At 43.2% G+C, this 23,313-nt stretch overlaps 1 protein-coding gene across 2 annotated transcripts in view; it reads left to right on the top strand.

The window, feature by feature from the left end:
* Positions 1-20,358, top strand: part of gemin8 (gem (nuclear organelle) associated protein 8) — a 28,845-nt gene extending 8,487 nt beyond the window's left edge. For both annotated transcript variants that reach the window (XM_078408642.1, XM_078408641.1), the window contains exon 3: positions 20,067-20,358. In XM_078408642.1, coding sequence (XP_078264768.1) covers positions 20,067-20,323 — 257 coding nt within the window. In that variant the 3' untranslated portion in view covers positions 20,324-20,358. The remainder of the gene's footprint in view (positions 1-20,066) is intronic.
* The last annotated feature ends 2,955 nt before the right edge of the window (positions 20,359-23,313 follow it).

Genomic DNA, 23,313 nt, shown 5'->3' with positions numbered 1-23,313 from the left:
AGGGGGAGAAATTAACTAACAAAGATCATTTTGGCCTTATAATGTTTCTCTTAATGTATGTTAGCCATTGACTCCCATGTTGAATTCAACCCAGATGTGCAGTTTACCAGGGAGTTCAAATACCTTGGAATGTACCTGGACAGTAAACGGGACTGGTCCAGGAACGCTGAGGCCCTGTACAAGAAGGGACAGAGCCAGCTGTACTTTTTCAGAAGGCTCCGCTCCTTCAATGTCTGCAGTAAGATGCTGCAGATGTTCTACCAATCGGTGGTAGCTAGTGCCATCTTCTTCGCTGTCAAGTGCTGGGGCAGCAGGGTGAAGGCTACGGACGGCAATAGGATTAACAAACTCATCAGGAAGGCTGGCTCCGTCCTGGGGGCATAGTTGGATTCATGGGAGGAGGTCTTGGAGGGGAGAATGCCCCTCAAACTGCGGAGCATCTTGGACAATACAGCTCACCCCCTCCATGACACTGGTCAACCTGAGGAGCATCTTTAGCAACAGACTGGTTCCACCAAGATGCAGCACAGAACACCACAGGCTATCAAACTGTACAATACCTCCCCCTTCTGTTGTGTGGTAGATTGACTCCCCCCCCCACCGAATCTTTGCACATCCCCAATCCTTTCCACTTGTCACTTTAATTTCACGTTTCATGTATTTTATGTTTTATGACTGTTGGCAGATCAATTTCCCTCCTGCGATAAATAAAGTTCTATCGTATCGAAACCTGTGTTCAAGATGTAGAATTCAATGGGCAGTCTTTACTCCACCCTACTTCACTGATTGGATTAATCAGAAAGTGCTGGAAAATAGTAGGCACTGCTACCTAACACAGTATTGAAAGATAAATTTTTATACAAAATGGTTTCTCTTTTTGGTGATGCTGCATGACACAAGTTTTTTCTAGCATTTTTGTTTTTATTTCAGATTTCCAGCATCGGCAGGTTTTTTTTGTGGTTTTTTGAGTAGGAAATAAAATTTGGAAGAAGACACAAAATTGGCAAGTAACTCAGCAGGTCAGGCAGCACTCTTGATCTGAAATGTCACCCATTCTTTCTCTCCAGAGATGTTGCCCGTCCCTCTGAGTTACTCCAGCATTTTGTGTCTATCTTTAGATTTGACAAGCATCTGCATTTCCTTGCTGCACTCTGGAGAAGATGGATAGCTGACGTTTTGGGTTGAGACCCTTGTTCGGACTGATTGTGGGGGTGTGGGAGGGAAAGAAAACAGGAAGAAATGAAGGCCTGGACAAAGCCAGACAGGGGGTGGTGGAGGGCGGGGGGGGGGGGGGGGGTGGGGGTTGATAGGCAGTTAGTGGACATAGGCCAGATATATAAAGAAGGCGTGGGACAGAAGAATTGCGAGGTTAGAGGAAGGAATGTAGATGTAAGCGGAGGGGAGAACTCGTCTCTTCTTTGGTGCTCACCTTTCATCCCACCATCTCCACATCCAACACATCATCCTTTGAAATATCTGTCACCTCCAACGTGATCCCACATCCAGTCACATCTTCCCATCCCCACCCCTTTCTGCCTTCTGCAGAGACCGCTCCGTCCGCAACTCCTTGGTTCACTCATCCCTTCCCACCCAAGCCACCCCCACCCCAGGTGCTTTTTCCTGCAACCACAAGAAATTTAACAACTGCCCCAATACCTCCCCCTTCATCCAAATCCAGGGACCACCGCAGTCTTTCCTGGTGAGACAGAGGCTCAGATGCACCACCTCTAACCACATCTATCCATCGAGTGTTCCCAATTTGGTCTAAACATCGTCTAGACCAAGTGGAACTCAGTGACCGTTTCGTCGAACACTTGCACATGGTCCGCCAAGGCCTATGGAATCTCCCAGATGCTTACCATTTTAACTTCTCTTCCCATTCCCATACTGACCCATCTGACCTGGGCTTTCTCCATTGCCAGAATTAGGCCACATGCAAACTGGAGGAACAGCAACTCAAATTCTGCTTGGTTAGCTTACAACCAACAGTATGAACTTTGAATTCTCCATTTTGGGTAACTAACCAACCCCCTCCCCATTTCTGTTCCCCCCCCCCCCCCCCCCCCCATGCCCCACTTTCTCCCCTCCCCCTTTCCTTCCACCTACATGCCTTCCTCTGGCTTCACAATTCGCAGCCCGTCAATCCTTTTATGTCACGCCTGTCTTTTCATCTCTGGCCCATTGTCCAACCATCTGCCTATCAAGATCCCCCCTCACCTGTATCCACCTATCACTTGCCAGGCTTTGCCCTGTCCCACCCCTCTCCCAGTATTCTCCCTACCCCAACACCACAATCAGTCTGAAGAAGGTTCCTGACCCAAAACATTACCTACCCAGGTTCTCCAGAGATTCTGCCTGAACTGCTGAGTTACTCCAGCACTTTGTTTTTTTTTAAAATAAATCAGTATCTGCAGTTCCTTGTTTATGCATTGTTCAGTTTAGGAGTAACCTTTCTAATTGCTTGGTGATCCTGTATGTTTACTGTCTACATCTCTAGAGACTTCTGGGAACCAACATTTACCAGGTTCTTGCTATTTTTGAAAATGTTTCATTTCATTGTGTCAATCCATACATTTTTTTGGCATATCCATTTTCTTCTCCACTCACCCTCTCATGTCACGATTTGTATTTTCATAGAACATTGTTACTGCTCATAATTCTGAGGAAGCGGTTTGAAGGGGTGGTGAATGAGAGTAAGAATTGGGACTGAGGGAAGGAAATCATGTGGGGGAAGAGTGGAAAGAAATGGGGAGAGAGAATCTGAATTGGAATTTGAAGTTATTTTGAAAGTCTTATAATGGGATAGAGTTTCCAGTTCTTTTGATTTGTGCTCGTTTTTATGGCATTAAGACCATCGGTGAGAATGTAAAAAATTAAAATTTGTGCCTCTTTGGAAATAATTACTTAATGAACTATTGGCCAAAATAGAACTTCACCAAGACGTGTTCACCCTGTTCTATTTAATTTGTTACAGAAGAGGGCAGCACTTTTCGACAATTAGAATACAGTACAGTTGTACTTTACATTATGCAGTACAGTTATCTATCAATAGGTGTCACTGGAATTATTTAGTTAAAAACAACTGCATGAACAGGATTGAACTTCCATGCTGCAGTGGTCTCAGAAAGATCAAGAAGGAATCCTTTCTTCTCCCTTGCTCGCTGTGCCTGTCCAGGCTATGGAAAAAGGAATCTCAAAGAGAACAGAATATTGGAAAAGACTAGTTGATATAACTGAAACCTTCACTTTACAGAGGATCATCTTATGCTACAGTCAACACTTGGAGAAAATGGAAACTTTGGGTCCTTTACAAATGTTATTCTTGTTTCTTAAAAGCAAATTTCCAGTAAAATTAAGTGGCAAATTTGGATATTACAAGAGTAAAATCTCTCATAAAATAGTCCTTTCTTGACATCTGTTAACATTTTTACATCACTGACCATATGGTTTATATTTTACTGAGGGAAGTGACTGCATTTTTATTGTGCTTCGTCTAAAAATACATGTATATATGGCAACAGGCGATAATATTGGTGAATAAGATTTAACCTTTTCCAGGCTTGCTGTAATGTAACTTTGAATTATTTTTCCCTAAAAAGTGTTGAACATTGTTGGAAGGACGTATGAAATGTGCTGGAGCTGCAATTCGAATTGGATTAAAATCATTCAGGATTTAAAGTAAAACTGAAAAATGCAAACACCACCATTCCCAAAAGGAAGTGTAGTTGCTGGAAGCTATGTGGAGGGAATGGACAGGTGACTGCAGTCAGAAGAAAGGTCCTGACCTGAAACGTCATCTGTCCATTCCATCCACAGATGCTGCCTGACCCGCTGAGGTCCTCCAGCACTTTGTGTTTATTCCTAAAATGATGTTTGTGGAGGTGAAGAAAGGAAATGGAATTGGAACCATGATTTATGGAAATGATAAATCTAAACCAATTCAGATCTGATATAATATATATAATATTATAGTCCGTTAAATTACTGTAGTGTTTAATATCTCTGAAATAGTTGACAATAATTGACATTGACAGGAATTCTGCACAACACTGTTATGTGTAATTAGGAAGGGGGAGTAATTATTTTAATGTTAAAATTTGCCAATTTCATTGTGTTAAACACAGCACATGCAGAATAAATTAATTCCTCTTGTTGACATAGTGATATGTCAGATTCCCCTAATCATCATTGATTTATATATTTTTATTTGAACAAAACGTTGCCCTATTGGCATGGACCGCAAAGCAGATTTTATAGATTGGTTAGTGATACGAAGAAACAAAACTGTAATATAATTATGGAGTGTAGTTCTGTATTAATAACACACAGTGATGCAGGGGTAGAACTGCTGCCTAACAGCGCCAGAGACCCTGGTTCGATCCTGACTATGGGTGTTTGTCTCTGCGGAGTTTGTACATTTGCCCTGTGTCCTGCGTGGGTTTTCTCCGGGATCTCTGGTTTCCTCCCACGCTCCAAAGACGTACAGGTTTATAGGTTAATTGGCTTAGTATAATTGTAAATTGTAAATTGTCCCTAGTGTGTGTAGGATAGTGTTAATGTGCAGGGATCACTGGTCAGCGCAAACTCGGTGGGTCTGTATCTCTAAAAACTAAAACTAAAATGTTCCATCTCTCTGCAAATGTCAATTCTGAATGTGATTTTCTGTTTGTTATTGCCAATTTCTCAATAGATATAACGATGTCACATCTATTTTAGATTTTATCCTAAAAATCTCTTAAGGGGGCATTAGTCCTTTAAGATGAAATGACTTCAACTGCTCTGAAATTTCTTATTTAAAGTGAAAATCCATCCTAGGTTTTTTCTCCTTTGCCACCCCCAATCTGCATCCTTTGATATTGAACGTTTGTGGCTGTTTGACTTTGAAAGCATCATGGCCAAAGGTACAAGAACAGCGAGGCTCACTGGTTTATGAGCTGTGGCTGTCTTCCTTACCTTTCTATAAATCAGGTATTCAGAGATTATTTGGCATACTCTTGCAGCCAAAAGCTGTTCCAGTAAGCAGGAGGGATAAAGACAGCAAGGTAAGGATGACCAAGGTGGTTGTAAACTTGGTCAGGAAGAGAAAGGAAGTGCATGTCAGGTTCAAGATGGTGGTATCAGTTGGGGGTTATGAAGGGTTATAAAGCGAGTTGGAAAGGAGTTCTTGGGTGATTACAAGGGCCAGAGGATATGTCATTGGGAGTTGGATTAAGGAAAATCCTGCTTTTTAAAATGGTAAAAATAAGAGGGTGACCAGGGAGAAGGTAGGACTAGTCAAAGATAAAGGACGAAATCTGCTTGGAGTCAGAGGATGGAGGTGAAGTACTAAATGAATACTTTGCATCTGTATTCACAGAGGAGAAGGACTTGGAGGACAGCAAGATCAGTGTGGAGAATACAAATATGCTGAGGCAGTTTGAGATCGTTAAGGGGGTGATTCTGGGGCTCTTGAAGAACATTAAGGTGCATAAATCCCCTTGGCCCGATGGGATCTATCCCGTGTTGTTGAGGGAGGCATGAGACGAGATTGGGAGGTCCTGAACAACGATCTTTGTTTCTTCTCTCCCGACAGGCTAGGTCCCGGTGGACTGGAGAGTGGCCAAAGTTGTTATGTTGTTTAAGAAAGGAAGTAGAGAGAATCCATGGAACTATAGGCAGGGTGAGCCTCCCGTCAGTGATAGGGAAACTATTGGAGACAATTCTTCGAGATAGGATTTACTCCCATTTGCAAGAGAATGGGCTAATTAGGGATATCCAGCCTGTTCGTGATATATATATATATATATCCAAAATGATTTAGACATAAATGTAGAGGGGTTGGTGAGTATGTTAGCTGGCAACACCAAAATTGTAGGAGTTGCAGACAGTGGAGAAGGCTGTCAGAACATACAGCGAGATATACACAAAATGCTGGAGTAATGGCAAGACCCTTAACATCGTGGATGTGCAGAGAGATCTTGGAGTGCAAGTTCATCGATCACTGAAGGTGGCAACACAAGTGGACCTGGTGTAAGAAAATAACTGCAGATGCTGGTACAAATCGAAGGTATTTCACAAAATGCTGGAGTAACTCAGCAGGTCAGGCAGCATTTCAGGAGAGAAGGAATGGGTGCCTGACCTGCTGAGTTACTCCAGCATTTTGTGAAACAAGTAGAGCTTTGAACATAAGAGTAAGGAACTCATGATGCAACTCTATAGGACTTTGTGGTTAAGCCACATTTGGAGTATTGCTTGCAATTCTGGTCGCCCCATCACATGAAAGATGTGGAAGCTTTGAAGAGGGTGCAGAGGAGGTTCCCCAGTATCCTACCTAGATTAGAGGGTTTCAGCTCCAGGGAGAGGTTAGATAAACAGGTTATTTTCTCTGGAATGGCAGAAGTTGAAGGGAGACTTGATAGAAGTATATAAAATTATAGCTATCAGGTAGGGCTGGGGAATGTTTCATGGAGTTGTGGAGGGCGTGTATTTGCACAGAGTGATGTTTAAGAGACTTTTATAGAGGCACATGGAAGTGCGGGGAATAGAGGGATATGGATCATGTACAGGCAGAAGAATTCAATTCAGTTAGGCATCGTGTTTGGCACAAACATTGTGGACCTTAGGGCCAGTTTCTGTGTGTAAGAAGAAAGTGCAGATGCTGGTTTTGGGTCGAGATAGACATTTTGGGTTGAGATCCTTCATCGGACTGAGAGGGAGGTGGAATCTAGAGGTTTGAGAAAATGCAGAACAAAACAGAGCCTGCATCGATGACTTGGGAAAGGTGGAGCCCACAATGGGCCATTGTTGGCTGGGGATGAGATGATAATGAAGGGATATAATCGATGGTCTTAGCAAGATGACTACGGTCGGGTAGGGACGGAGAGAGAGGGGGCTTGGGCAGCTTACAACTCAGCGGCATGAATATTGATTTCTCTACTTACCCCTGCACCATGACCTCACAGATGAGCACCAGGCCATTATATCACAGACCATCTCCAATTTTATCACTTCCGGCTGTCTGCCCTCCACAGTCTCCAACCTTATCATCTCCCAGCCCTGCATGGCCCGGTTTTACTTGCTCCCCAAAATACAGAACTGCCATGGCAGACCATTGTTTCTGCCTGCTCCTGCCACAGTGAAATCATTTCCATGTACATCAACTCCATCTAATCTCCCCAGGTCCAATCTCTTCTGACCTATGTCCAAGATGCGTCACAACCCCTTTGTCTCTTTAATGACTTCTGTTTTCCAGGACACCGTTCCCTCATTTTTACTATTGACGTCCAGTCACTCTGCACCTCCATCCCCACTAGGAAAGCCGTAGAGCCCTCCATTTCTTCCTCATCTGCAGAACCAGCCAATTTCCTTCTAATACACTCTCCTCCGCCTAGCTGACCTGGTCCTCACACCCAACAACTTCTCATTCAACTCCTCCCACTTCCTCCAAATCAAAGGCGTAGCATGGGCACTTGCATAGGCCCCAGCTATGCCTGCCCCTTTAGGGTACCACTCCCCTTTCTGTCCTGGGCCTCCTCCACTGTCAGAGTGAGGCCACATGCATATTGGAGGAACAGCACCTCATATTTCGCTTGGGCAGCTTACACCCCAGCGGCATGAAAATTGATTTCTCTAACTTCAAGTAACCTTTGCATTCCATCTCTCTCCATCTCTCCCCCACCATAGTCCCTTTGCTAATTTCACTGTTTTTTTATCCCTTCGTTATCACCTTGTCCCCAGTCTTCAATAGACCATTGTGGGCTCCATCTTTTCTGAGTAATATCTGCTTTGTTTTCTACATTTTCTTACCTCTAGTTTCCCGCTCACTAACTCAGTCTGATGAAGGGTCTCGATTGAACCATCACCTATTCCTTTTCTCCAGAATTGCTGCCTGACTCATTGAGTTATTCCAGCATTTTGTGTCTGTGCTATTCTATGTTCTACATTCTACATAGAGCAGAAACAAAAGCCAGGATCCATTTTTATGTATGTTCAGATTGTGCACTCAAATAACTCTTGAGTCTTGTGAATTATTCAGTGTATATGAAATGCTCCAAAGTTTAACAAAAAGCTTGTTTTATCTTTAATTTAGTAACTTTTCCCTTGTAAAAATTAAATACAAATTAGAGAATAATTGTTCAGCATGAGGAAAAATATTCCAACAACATTTAAAAATGTAAGTATCGCCTGGGTTGCTGTATAAATTTCGATTTCATCTGTAAAGAAGGAATCGGTTTTGATAATTGGAGCCTGAGCATCCACATGTGGGGGTCAAAGCTTTCTGCACCCACTCCAGCGCCAGCAAAGTTATGCGTTCTTAACTAATGGATGTTGCTGAATTAAAGGCAGCTCTTTGTTTGGGAAAAGTGATCACTTGAGATTGGTTATTCAATTGTTTTAGTTGGGAAATTTGAAGCCAGCAACCTAAAAGAAAAGATCAGCATTCAAATCCAGGCTGGAGAAGAAAGGATATGTAGTTAGTGGGAGTTGATGCCAGGTTTTAAAAGAAAGCCTTTTGTTTTCCGGCAGCGATGTCCTCCTTATTTGGACAAAATTGTTGGAACACGCATTTGAGTGCTGATAATATGAACTGCCTTGATGTGTATTTTGAAGCAGTTAACATAAAATGACATGAGGTAATGACTATCTTTATTGTTCATTTTATGAACAGACCCAGTAACTGCTCCTTCCCCTGTGGGTGTAATTGTCTGTTACTGTTTTTTTAAGGTGACAGTGCTCGCAGTAGGAAGTGAACACTTTCCAAATTACAGGCAAGGGTTGCTAAAACAACTCCGGGTCAGATGTAACAAGATAAAATGCAGAGTAAAACACCCACTCTTTTCTTCCAATAATCTACATAGTTGGTACATCAGAAGAAAGTGGCACCGTTGATGTGTCATCATTTTTCAATGTTCCAATAATCCTGAGCTTCTGGACACAATTGGGAGTATTATCATGTGACTAGATACACTCCACTCATGCAGAACTAAGATTATGAAAATGCTGAGAAGTCTTTCCTTTGAGATGCTATCCACTTGCAGTTGCAAGCAAAAGAAAACACTGATCCTCAGCTCTTGCTGAGTTAATAGATAGCTGCTAGAATTGTGGTTGGTTTACCATCCCTTCTGTAGAGCAGACATGCTGGCAAAGACGTAGCTGTGATGCCCCTACTTCATCATCTATCCGTGTTAGTGTATACTGTGCAATCATGAACACGGTCACTTACATGGAATACTAAGCTATAGTGATGACTTTGCAGCGTAGGCCTAGATGAGCCAATGACTTCAGGAGTAGAGTGGCAATGGATAAAATTCAAAATCTTCCAGTAAGAAATTAGGTTTGAAAAGTGTCTCTAGACTCAATACAGACGTAATTATATTTATATATATATATATATATATATATATATAGACATGCTTCAAAGGATTAAAATGATCTTTGCAGCAGCTGGATCCTTGATTAGCTTCATCCCTGTGTATTTGCCTTTGAAGCTTAGTCTGTTCATTTCAATTTACTTGAATCAGCCCTCGAGGGTTTCATGATTATGAATCAAAATTAGGACTATATGATATTCGCTTCATGATGCTTCTAAAATTGCAAACTGTGCACTCGGGAAGTATACCTCATCAATTTTGCATTAAAGTTATTAACCTAGATTATGTGCTCTCCAAGTGGGTCTCAAACCCACAAACCTCTGATATAAAGGTTAAAATGGCTCCATCTGAGCCTGTTAACTTGATATGGATGCACATAGCTCAGATGAAGACATTGTGAGCTAGTGAGATGCTATTTCTTCCTCACATTCCTCTGCTTTTCAGTAATGGATCTAGGTATATTTTTGATAGACAGAAAATACTGGAGTAACTCGGCGGGACAGGCAGCATCTCTGGAGAGAAGGAATGGCTGACGTTTCGGCTTCAGACAATGACCCGAAATGCCACCAATTCCTTCTCTCCAGAGATGCTACCTGTCCAACTGAGTTTTTTTTTTAGATTTAGAGATACAGCGCAGAAACAGGGCCTTCGGCCCACCGGGTCCGCGCCGCCCAGCGATCCCTGCACACTAACACTATCCTACACCCACTAGGGACAATGTTTACATTTGCCCAGCCAATTAACCTACATACCTGTACGTCTTTGGAGTGTGGGAGGAAACCGAAGATCTCGGAGAAAACCCACGCAGGTCACGGGGAGAACGTACAAACTCCGTACAGACGGCGACCGTAGTCAGGATCGAACCTGAGTCTCCGGCGCTGCATTCGCTGTAAGGCAGCAACTCTACCGCTGCGCCACCGTGCCGCCTGCCCAAAATGAGTTACTCCAGCATTTTGTATCTATCTTTGGTTTAAACCAGCATCTGCAGTTCCTTCGTACACATTAGGTATATTATTGTGTCCCTTCTCAAAAGATTCAGTTAAAATAAGTTAACATGGAACACATCATGACTGAAACATCCAAATTATATCATGCCAAATACTAAAAAAACCATCCCAAGGCATTTGTGATGCCTTAGTCCAATAAAGATGGACAAAATGATAAAAAGGATGTTGGATCGAGAATAATGATTTAGTCATTTAATTGAATTTTCAAACGATTTTCAAGAAAATAAAGAGTTGGTATGTTGGCAAAGCAGCTGAAAGAGCTCAGGCACAGATCTCAATGGTGGAGGAGGAAACGTGCACATGTCAAGAGAGAGAAAAAACATTGGAAAAGGTCAGGCACGGTAAGGATAGAGATTTACGAAAGAACAAACCATCAAGGAAAAAACGAGCATTGGAATTGGAATTTAAGATTGGAAATACAGTATTAGGCGCTTATGTAGGTGAGCAAGGTTGGAAAGGTGCACTCAGTGTAGAAGCACCTGTCAACGGTTCAAGAAAGGTAGAAGGTCGGTGGAAGAGCATTGAGTATTTGGGTCTGGAACTATTATTTGGAAGAGGATTTGGGCAGCATGCATGATTAGGTAGAATGGTGGAGGGGGTAAATATAACAGAAATAGATGTCGGGGTCCATGGGTTGAAGACATCGAAAAGTCAGATCGTATGAAGCAACGAGTTTCTGAAGAGTAATTTGCCTGACGCAATAAATCACTGGTAAAACTATGGAGATTATGATGGAAATGTTATTGGGGAAACAAATCAAGCAAGAAACATACTAATGGCAAGGACGATGATCTTAGTGCCCTCATTGCTTAAATTGGGGGGGGGGGGGGAGAATTATTGTTCATGCAAAACTTTTAAGTTTTTAATTTGGTGAATATCATTGGTTATATTTTCTGTTTCTTGTCCAGTTACATCAGTTATACTAGTTTCTTTAAATAATTTCATTTTATGTTTACTTTCAGTTAAATTTTCTATGTTGTGATTTAATAACCATGGAAAATGTGGACAGAGTATAATTAACAATTAGCTGCTCTATGTCTGTTTTAGTGTATACATAACGAGAATAATGACAGATTGGAGTTAACAATTGACATTGCTGTGTCAGCTGGTTTAAATCCAATCTTACAACTTGCATTCTGATCTCCGAGGCCGACAACTGCATTCATGACAAAATAAAACTGACTGCTGCAACAATGATTCGAAGGGAATGGTTAACAATTAATCAAATTCATTAGATTGTGGTCTGGTTCTCCCCCTGTGACTTAACATTAGTATGTTTCTTGCTTGATTTGTTTCCCAGTAGCAACCCCAACTTAAACCTTTTTAAAATCACAACCGTGTTAGAGGTATTCGTTTGTGGAAAACAATAAAGATTACAGGATTTGGAAGAGCAGCACCTCATACAACTTAGTGATATGAAAATTGAAGATAGACACAAAATGCTGGCGTTACTCAGCGGGACAGGCAGCATCTCTGGAGAGAAGAATTGGGTGACGTTTTGAGTCGAGACCCTTCGTCAGCCTGAATGTATATTGATTTCTCTAACTTTTAAGTAACCCTTGCATTCCCTCTCTCCATCCCTCCCCCACCCTAGTCATTGTCAATGTCATCCTGGTGAGTTTCATTGTCTGTACTCATTTTCACCTAGCCCACAGCTAACAATGGCCTGTTTCCTTTATCAACGTTACCTTTTTTGCACATTAATTTGCTCTATATTTCACTATATCACCGTCTATATCCCTCATTTACCTTTTCCCTGACTCTCAGTCTGAAGAAGGGTCTCGATCCGAAACGTCACCTACTCCTTTTCTCCAGAGATGCTGTCTGACCCGCTGAGTTACTCCAGCTTTTTGTGTCTATCTTCGGTTTAAACCAGCATCTGTAGTTCCTTCCTACAAATAAAGATTACAGTTTATTTTTTAAGCGAATGGTCAGTCACTTCAGTGTTTCTGGCATGCCAGCACATTTTCATTCCAATATTGGAACTAGGGTTACTGTAATAAAGAGGGAAGGATGATTTGTTTAAACAATCAGTACTGGGTGGTGAAATTAATGGTAGTGACACTACATTGAATGCACTTAATTGGCTAGAAAGAGCTTTGGAACATACCAGTACGCATGTCTGTGCCATTTCTAAAATTCTTTCATACTTACCTAGTTACTAGCTGCGATACCCAACGTTGCTTGGGTTATGATGCTGGCAATCATGATGTTTGCATTTATTTTCATGTAATGGAGTTTTATAACAATCATGGAACATAGAATAGTTCAGCCCAGGAACAGGCCCGTCAGCCCATAGTGTCTGCCCAATATGATGCCAAGGCCAACTCATGCCTCTACACCGTCCATTTCCCTCCATTCCCTGCAAATCCATGTACTTATCCAAAAGTCTCATAAATGTCGTTATCTTTTCTGTCTCCACCACCATCTCCAGTAATGCATTTCAGACACTATGTAAAGAAACATTCTGCAGACACCTCCTGTGAACTTTACCCTTCCCACCTTAAACCTATGCCCTCTAGTATTTGATATTTCCTTACTGGGGGAAAAAAAAGGTTCAGACTGTCTTCGCTGTCTATGCCTCTCGTAATGTAATACACTTCTATTAGGTCTCCCATCAACCTTCTGCGTTCCAGAGAAAACTATCCAAGTCTATCTAATCTCTCCTCATAGCCTCTAATCCAGGAATCATTCTGGTAAACCTCCTCTGCACCCTTTCCAGAGTCTCCACATCTTTCATGTAATTGGGTGACCAGAACTGCACTATGCTCCAAATATGGTCTACTCAAGGTCTTATAAAGCAGCATCACGACATTCTGGCTCTTGTACTGAATGCCCTGACCAATGAAGGCAAGCATACCACATGTCTTCTTTTAGGAAAATAATTGCAGATGCTGGTACAAATCGAAGGTATCACAAAATGTTGGAGTAACTCAGCAGGTCAGGCAGCATTCAGTCTGAAGAAGGGTCTCGACCCGAAACGTCACCCATTCCCTCTCTCCTAGATGCTGCCTGACCTGCTGAGTTACTCCAGCATTTTGTGATACATGTCTTCTTTATTTCTCTATCTTCTTGTATTGGCATTTTTAGGGAGATTTGGACATGGTCCTCTTCCATTTCTTTGCCCATTCCTGTAGCTGATCTATATCCCCCTACATAATTTGCCAGCCTTCCTCACAGTTCATGACCCCAGCAATCTTGGTGTCATATGCAAACTCACTGGCCATCTACTTTTATGTCCAAGTCATTTACATATATCACAAACAACAGAGGTCCCTGCACAGATCTCTAGGGAACTGCACTGGTCACAGACTTCCAGCCTCAATATTATCCTTCTACCACAACTCTCTCTTCTAACAATAAGCCAGTTCTAAATACAAATGACCAAGTCACTTAATCCCGTGCATCTTAATCTTCTGGATCAGTCTACTATGGGGGACTATATCAAATGCCATATTAAAAGCGATGCAGAATCAAACGCCGTACTAAAATCCTTGTAAATGAAGTAAAATGTTAAATAATAATAATTCTATGAATATTGTCAATGGAGGTTAAAATAATGTGGTTAAACTACATTTATCAATCAAAAATATGCACTGAAAATAAATATGTATATAAAATTTACATATTATAGATCTCTAAGTAGGTATGTGTAAATCTACTTGCTTTCAATGTTGATGTGCTTCAGAATGCATTATTTTTCTTTGTGATGAATCATTTGTAAAATTGTATGGATTACTTGTATCTCCAACTCTGGAACAACCTATGTGCAGAAAGGAACTGCAGATGCTGGTTTACACCGAAGATAGATGCAAAATGCTGGAGTAACTCAGCAGGAACAGGCAGCATCTCTGGAGAGAAGGAATGGGTGACGTTTCGGGTCGAGACCCTTCTTCAGCCTGGGTCAGTCTAATTTCCAGGCAATGGGTATAGAAGTGTGAAAAAGCACACCTCCAGATTCAGGGACAGTTTCTTCCCAGCTGTTATCAGATAACTGAATCATCCTACCACATCCAGAGAGCAGTGCTGAACTATTATCTACCTAATTGGTGACCCTTGGACTATCATTGATTGGACTTTGCTGGCTTTATCTTGCACTAAACGTTATTCCCTTATCATGTATCTACACTGTAAATGGCTCGATTGTAATCATGTATTGTCATTCCACTGACTGGATGGCACGCAACAAAAGCTTTTTACTCCACCTCAGTACACAATAAACTAAACTCAACTGAACCGAACTGGTTCATGCAATGTTGACACACAAGGAATTCCCCACAAACTGATGGTCCCAGTGGTTTGGCAGCATGAGCAGAGGACAAGCCAAATGCAGAAAGAGCAAGGACAAGCCAAATGCAGCATCGCTAGATAGAAGGAACAGGTGACGTTTCGGGTCGAGACCCTTCTTCAGATTCCCATCCAGAGATGCTGCCTGTTCTGCTGAGTTACTCCAGCATTGTGTGTCTATCTGGAACAACCAACTTATAGCTGTCCATGTGAAAAGCATTGAGTTTCAAGATTAATGTCAAAACATTTAGAGATTTTTCTTGTGCCTTGTTAATGCTCATAGAAAAACTAAATTGAACAGGAAACTGAAGTTGCTTGAATTGAAAATTCAATTGGGACAGTTGGTGTTGGAGGGATAAAGACATTTTTCTTAAGCAGCATTAACAGTCATTGCAGCCTCAATTACGTGGCAGTGATTTTTGAACTGATAATCTTGTGCATTGTATAAATGGATGAAAATTCCTGAATAGCATGATTGCAGTACCTTCTTTTAGTTGAAGGGCTATGTAATGGCACACTGTGTGGAGCAGACAGTTTTAAAATTCAACAAGAAAAGGTACAGCATCATCAATGTCTATCACACTGTCAATGGATTTATCTTGTCCGGCGAGCTTCGAAAGATAAAGCCAATGCTGCATCAGTTGCTTTTCCTAATTTGCCGACACGTTTTATAACAAACCAAAACACTGCCAATATAATCAAAGTATTGAGAGAATATAAGGGTAGAAAATGGCCACCGTGGCAGATAAAGGAAGTTAAAGACAGCATAAAAGCAAAAGAGAAGGCAAAAGAGAAGGGCGGCACGGTAGCGCAGCGGTAGAGTTGCTGTTTTACAGCGAATGCGGCGCCGGAGACTCAGGTTCGATCCTGACTACGGGTGCTGCACTGTAAGGAGTTTGTACGTTCTCCCCGTGACCTGCGTGGGTTTTCTCCGAGATCTTCGGTTTCCTCCCACACTCCAAAGACGTACAGGTATGTAGGTTAATTGACTGGGTAAATGTAAAAATTGTCCCATATGGGTGTAGGATAGTGTTAATGTACGGGGATCGCTGGGCGGCGCGGACTTGGTGGGCCGAAAAGGCCTGTTTCCGCGCTGTATATATATGATATGATATGATATATAATAAGGCAAAGATTAAGAACTTTTGCAAACCAACAGAAGGCAATTAAAGATAGACACAAAATGCTGGAGTAACTCAGTGGGACAGGCAGCATCTCTGGATAGAAGGAATGGGTGACGTTTCAGGTCGAGACTGAAGAATCCTGAGTTACCCCAGCATTTTGTGTCTATCGTCGGTGTAAAGCGGCATCTGCAGTTCTTTCCTACACAGAAGGCAACTAAAAAAGCATTAAGGGGGAAAAGATGAAATATGAAGGTAGGCTAGCCAATAATATTTTAAAAATTCCAAAAGTTTGTACACATATTTCAAGAGTAAAAATGAAGCAAGAGTGGGCATTGGGACGTTGGAAAATGACGCTGCAGAGGTAGTAATGGAGAACAAAGAATTGGGAGATGAATTGGAATGTTTTTGGCACCAGTCTTCACAGTGAAAGACCAACAAAATGCCAGAAATTCAAGAGAATCAGGGGGCAGAAGTGAGTACAATTGCCATTACTGAGGAGAAGGTGCTTGGGAAGCTGGGAGGACTGAATGTAGATAAGTCACCAGGACCAGATGGAGTGCTCCCCAGTGTTCTGAAAGAGGTAGCTTTAGAGATTATGGAGGCATTAGTAGTGATCTTTCAAGAATCACTAGAGTCAGGAGTGGTTCCACAGGACTGGAAAATTGCAAATCTAAATCCTTTAAGAAGGAAGAAAGGAAATTATCAGCCAATTAGTCTGACTACTGTGGTTGGTAAAATGTTAGAGTCCAATACTAAGGATGAGGTTTCAGGATACTTGAAGCACATGATAAAATAGGCTGAAGTCAGCATGGATTTATTAAGGGAAGATCTTGCCTGACAAGATCGTGCAGCACGGTGGTGCAGCGGTAGAGTTGCTGCCTTACAGCGAATGCAGCGCCGGAGATTCGGGTTCGATCCTGACTAAGGGCGCTGTACTGTACGGAGTTTGTACGTTCTCCCCGTGACCTGTGTGGGTTTTCTCCGAGATCTTCGGTTTCCTCCCACACTCCAAAGACGTACAGGTATGTAGGTTAATTGGCTGGGCAAATGTAAAAATTGTCCCTAGTGTGTGTAGGATGGTGTTAATGTGCGGGGATCGCTGGGCGGCACGGACTCGGTGGGCCGAAGGGCCTGTTTCTGCTCTGTATCTCTAAATCTAAAAAATAAATTTAAAAATTCTGTTGGGAGTTTTTTAAGGAGGTAACAAGCAGGATAGACAAAGGAGAGTTAATGGATATTGTTTATTTGGATTCTCAGAAGGCGTTTGATAAGGTGGCACATGTGAGGCTGCTAAACAAGATTGGAGCCCATGGTACAGAGGCAAGGTACTAACATGGATAAAAGATTGGCTGACTAGCCTTTTCTGGCTGGCTGCCAGTGACTCGTGTGTTCCACAGGAGTCAGTGTTGGGTCCATTACTTTTTATGTTGCATGTTAATGATCTGGATTAGAGAATTGATGGCTTCTGAATCATCCTACCACAACCAGAGAGCAGTGCTGAACTACTATCTACCTCATTACTGATCCTCGGACTATCTAATCGGATTTTGCCGGCTTTACGTCGCGCTAAACATTATTCCCTTATCATGTATCTATACACTGTAAATGGCTCGATTGCAATCATGTATTGTCTTTCTGCTGACTGGATAGCATGCAACAACCATTTTCACTGTACCTCAGTACACATGACAATAAACTAAACTGAACTGAACTTGCCGCAACGTTTGCGGATGATACGAAGATAGGTTAGAGGGGCAGGTCGTCTTAAGGAAGAAGGGAGACTACAGAACGTCTTGGATAGGCTGGGAGAGTGGGCCAAATGGAATACAGCATAGCAAAGTGCATGGTCACGCACTTTGGTAGAAGGAATAAAGGCATAGACTACTTTCCAAATAGGGAGAGGATTCAGAAATCGGAGGTGCAAAGGGACCTGGGAATGCTGGTGCAGGATTGCCTAAAGATAAATTTGCAGATTGAGTCGGCGTATGGAAGGCAAATGCAATGCCAGCATTCATTTCGAGGGGACTAGAAAATAAAAGCAAGGAAGTAATGCTGAGGCTTTAGCAGGCATTGGTGAGGCCACATTTGGAGTAATGTAAGGCGTTTTGGTCCCCATGTCTGAGGAGGGATCTTTTGGCATTGGAGAGGGTCCTGAGAAGGTTTACAGGAATGATCCTGGGCATGATTGGGTTAACGAATGAAGAGCATTTGAAGTCTCTGGGCCTGTACCTGGTGGCGTTTAGAATGATGAGGGGGGAATCTGATTGCAACCTACCAGATAATGAAAAGCCTAGATATAGTGGAGAGGTAAAGGACATTTCCAGTCATGGGATAGTCTAGAACTAGAGTGCATAGCCTCAGAATAAAAGGACATACCTTCAGAATGGAGATGAGGAAGAATTTCTTTTGCAAGAGGGTGGAACATCTGTGGAGGCCTAGTCTTTGGGTATTTTCCAAGCAGAGATTGATAGATTCTTGATTAGTAAGGATGTCAAAGGTTATGGGGAGAAGGCAAGAGAATAGGGTTGAGAGAGAAAAATAGATTCAATATGATTGAATGGCAGAGTAGACTTAATGTGCTGAATGGCCTAATTCTACTCTTATGCCTTTTGGTCTTATATAATTTTCTCACTGGTTACATTGCAGTTTGTCATAGTTAACATTCCTAAATAGTTCAATTTGGTTTAATCAGATTGTGGGTTAAACTTCAATTTCTGTAATTGCCATTTTACTACCACACTGTACATATGATAAAGCGATAAAGGCTCCAGGATCTAATTTGTTTTGCTTTGACGTCTACTTTCTTAATGAAAAGAAAAAACAAATTGTAATTAGGCCGATAAAATTTTAGACATGGAGGCTGGTTCTTGCAGATTCTATTTTCTGTCATTACAGTTGGATGAAATTATGTAGAATGACAGCATAGAAATATTTGGCTTAACTGCTCTACAGAGGAACTCTAGCTCTAACGGAAAATGTTTACCTACAGTGTCGGAAGGAACTGCAGACGCTGGTTTAAACCAAAGATAGACACAAAATGCTGGAGTAACTCAGCGGGTCAGGCAGCATCTGGAGAAAAGGAATAGGTGACGTTTCGGGTCGAGACCCTTCTTCAGACTGAAGAAGCGTCTCGATCCGAAACGTCACCTTGTGGCGGATCGGGCCACTCCTTGGGTCAGCCCCCTCGTTACGTGACGGACAGGGAGAGGGGTTAAAAGCCAGACCAAGGGAAGGCGTAGCTATTCCCTAGGAGAACTACGCTGTGGGCAGGAGCTCACAGCCTAATAAAGAATCTCACAAAACACTGCCTGGCGTCTTGCCTTTCTCTGGCCTCCGCCAGGCCACTACATTGGTGACCCCGACGTGATCTGAACACGCAGCCTTCTGATCTTCGGCAGACGGTGGGCAGGCTGGCACCTGTGCCCACGTCACGTCATGGGACATTCCAGCCACACGTCCCTGCCGCTCTGGAGGACTGCCAGTTTGTATTCCTGCGCAGGGACGCACACCGATCACTTCTCCAGCGGCCGTACGAGGGCCCCTTCCGGGTCCTGCAACACGGCTCGGCCACATTCGTTCTGGACATGGGGGGCCGCAGAGAGACTGTTTCGGTCGCACGGCTGAAGCCGGCACACGTGGACATTGATCGGCCGGTGCTGGTTGCGCAGCCCCGTCCGCGCGGTCGCCCCCCGTCCAAGCTACCCCCTACGGTCTCTGTTTCGACCCCTCCACCTGTCGGTCAGCCGCCGGTCCCTGCGCCGGTCATGGTGCGCACCCGGGCTGGTCGCCTCGTGCGCCCTCCTGTCCGTTTTGTACCTCCGGTTCTTGGGGGGGGTCCTGTGGCGGATCGGGCCACTCCTTGGGTCAGCCCCCTCGTTACGTGACGGACAGGGAGAGGGGTTAAAAGCCAGACCAAGGGAAGGCGTAGCTATTCCCTAGGAGAACTACGCTGTGGGCAGGAGCTCACAGCCTAATAAAGAATCTCACAAAACACTGCCTGGCGTCTTGCCTTTCTCTGGCCTCCGCCAGGCCACTACAACCTATTCCTTTTCTCCAGAGATGCTGTCTGGACCCGCTGAGTTACTCCAGCTTTTTGTGTCTATCTCATGTTTACCTTCAGTTTCCAATAACAGCACAATACTACTGCATTGCATCTAAACCTAAGATGTGAGCCTTTTTGCACAGCTCCATTTTGACAAACATCCTCACAATTTCTCTCTTTGTGTCCCAAGTTGGAAATCGGCATTTGTATTTATGCTTCATTTTTTGCTCACTGTACCTCTTCTGTACATCCACAGAGCGACAACAACTGTTTGATGCCGAACAGCAGAATGCCTACGTGTTGGCTGACCGGGATTTTCACAGTACTTCAGGGAGAACAATCCAGCCACCTGCAGAAAGGCCTGGTGAAAGGAGAATGGTTGAGATGAAGAAATTATATGGAGACGTTGCGGCTAAAATCCAAGGAATGGAAACTGCGATGCAACTCTCATTTGATAGACAGTGTGATAAAAAGCAGCCAAAGTATTGGCCTGTAATTCCTCTTAAGTTTTAATTGTATGCTTCTATTAAAAACATGGATTTTGTGGATCATTGCCAATTATTTCCACTTGAATGTTACCACAATATTTACTTTGATGCTCTTTTATGTCTGAATAAATTTTGTGCCTTTCATCATAACCAACAAAGAGGACTTTTCTGTGGAAGCCTCATATTACGTACTTTACCCCAGCAATTTAGTCAAAGTCAGTAGCTCAACATCCAGAACTTATGGTCTACTTTCTCTTTATCAGGCTGTAGAATTTAGGCTTGTCTAATCTTTTTTAGATTTTTTTAGATTTAGAGATACAGCGCGGAAACAGGCCCTTCGGCCCACCGAGTCCGCGCCGCCCAGCGATCCCCGCACATTAACACTATCCTACACACACTAGGGATAATTTTTACATTTACCCAGTCAATTAACCTACATACCTGTACGTCTTTGGAGTGTGGGAGGAAAAAGAAGATCTTGGAGAAAACCCACGCAGGTCACGGGGAGAACGTACAAACTCCGTACAGACGGCGCCCGTAGTCAGGATCGAACCTGAGTCTCCGGCGCTGCATTCGCTGTAAGGCAGCAACTCTACCGCTGCAGCAACTCTACCGCTGCGCCACCGTGCCGCCGTTCTCTTGGCCCCTCTCCTTACACTACAACTTAAAATAGAACTTAATCTCTGCATTGTTTCTAATAGCTTCAAAGCTTTTTCAATCATATTATTGAAAATTGATGCACAATCATAAGAGAAGGTAAAATATGGAAAGATGCAGGCAAAATGGTGTTGAGTGGTGGAGGAGCGTACAATCATTAAATATTGCCTCATGAAAGGTGGATTTAAAAGAACAAGGAAAAGATGAAGGGAACAAGAAAAGCCACGAGGAAAAAGGCATGTCAACAAGATAGGCTGCACCGACATCTGAATGACAGAATAAGATGAAGTTGAGCTATTGCTGAATGAAAAGTTTATGGGGTTTGGCAATAGAGTTATAGAATCATTTGGTGTGGAAATAGGCCTCTTTGCCCAACTTGTCCTTGCAGACCAAAATACACAAAATAGTCCCATTTGCCTGCATATGACATCCCTCTAAACTTTGCCAATCCATGTACCTATCCAAATGTTTTTAAAATGCTGTTATAGTATCTGCCTCAGCCACTTCCCCGGCAGATTATTCTACATACATAGCCTCTGTGGGAAACGTTGCCCCTTGGGTTCTTATGAAACTTTTCTCCTTTCACCTTAAATCTACACCCATTAATTCTTGATTTCCCAACCTTAGGAGAAAGACTGTATGTATGCACCCTGTCTATAACATGATTGCTTTGATGCACTGTTATAAGTTCACCCTTCTATACTTCAAGGAATAAATTCCTAACTTGCCCAACCTCATCTTATAATTAAGTCCCTTGAGTCCTGGCAACACGCTAATAAATCTTTTCTGCACTCTTTCCAGCTTGAATGACGTCTTTCCTACATTTTGGGTAAATGACAGTTATAGGATGTGCTTGAGGAAATCACAAATATTTGGAATCAAGCTTTAGTTTAGTTCAGAGATACAGAGCGGAAACGGGCCCTTCGGCCCACCGAGTCCACACCGACCAGCGATCCCCGCACATTTAACACTACCCTACACACACTAGGGACAATTTACATTTTATACCAAGCCAATTAACCTAAAACCTGTGTGTCTTTGGACAATAGACAATAGGTGCAGGAGTAGGCCATTCAGCCCTTCGAGCCAGCACCGCCATTCATTGCGATCATGGCTGATCACTCTCAATCAGTACCCCGTTCCTGCCTTCTCCCCATACCCCCTCACTCCGCTATCCTTAAGAGCTCTATCCAGCTCTCTCTTGAAAGCATCCAACGAACTGGCCTCCACTGCCTTCTGAGGCAGAATTCCACACCTTCACCACTCTCTGACTGAAAAAGTTCTTCCTCATCTCCATTCTAAATGGCCTACCCCTTATTCTTAAACTGTGGCCCCTTGTTCTGGACTCCCCCAACATTGGGAACATGTTTCCTGCCTCTCATGTGTCCAATCCCCTAATTATCTTATACGTTTCAATAAGATCCCCCCTCATCCTTCTAAATTCCAGTGTATACAAGCCTAATTGCTCCAGCCTTTCAACATACGACAGTCCCGCCATTCCGGGAATCAACCTAGTGAACCTACGCTGCACGCCCTCAATAGCAAGAATATCCTTCCTCAAATTTGGAGACCAAAACTGCACACAGTACTCCAGGTGCGGTCTCACCAGGGCCCGGTACAACTGTAGAAGGAAACCGAAGATCTTGGAGAAAACCCATGCAGGTCTCAGGGAGAACGTACAAACACCGTACAGACAGCACCCGTAGTCGGGATCGAACTCGGGTCTCTGGTGCTGTAAAGCAGTAGCTCTACCGCTATGCCATCGTGCCACCATATGCATTGATGTATTAGTAGGAAGAATCTAGTGATGAGAAAAGTAGAGGTTAAAAACATGCAGGTTTGATGGAAGACAGCAACATGAAAGATAAATCACAAATAATGTAATGATTGATTTCTGATTAGTTTCATGCTAGTGTTGCAAATTTATGAATTTGCCACGGACGTTGAGAGGATGTATCTTTCTCAGGATTCAGGATATCTCTATTAGTCATCCAAAAAACAAGTCTTTTGGACGAGATTTCGTCACCTACAGTCCCAACAATAAGAGCAATAAAATAAGCAAATTACACAACCCCAACCAACACAAAATACACAAAAAAAAGAAACATCCATCACAGTGAGTCTCCTCCAGTCACCTCCTCACTGTGATGGAAGGCCAGAATGTCTTTTCTCTTCCCTGCCGTCTTCTCCCGCGGTCAGGCTGTTGAAGTTGCCACGTTCCAGACCGCGCCGGACGGTGAAAGGTCCGCAGCGGGCCGACCCAAGCCCCGCGATCCGAGGCGGGCGAAGACGCTGCCGCTGCCGGAGCTCCCGATGTCGGCATCCACGCGGCCCGAGCCGAAGGTGAGTCGCAGCCGC

Source organism: Rhinoraja longicauda, chromosome 12, assembly GCF_053455715.1.
Source record: "Rhinoraja longicauda isolate Sanriku21f chromosome 12, sRhiLon1.1, whole genome shotgun sequence".
NCBI classification, from domain to species: domain Eukaryota; kingdom Metazoa; phylum Chordata; class Chondrichthyes; order Rajiformes; family Arhynchobatidae; genus Rhinoraja; species Rhinoraja longicauda.
The sequence above is the reverse complement of the archived record's forward strand: the minus strand, read 5'-3'. Positions and strand labels throughout refer to the sequence as shown.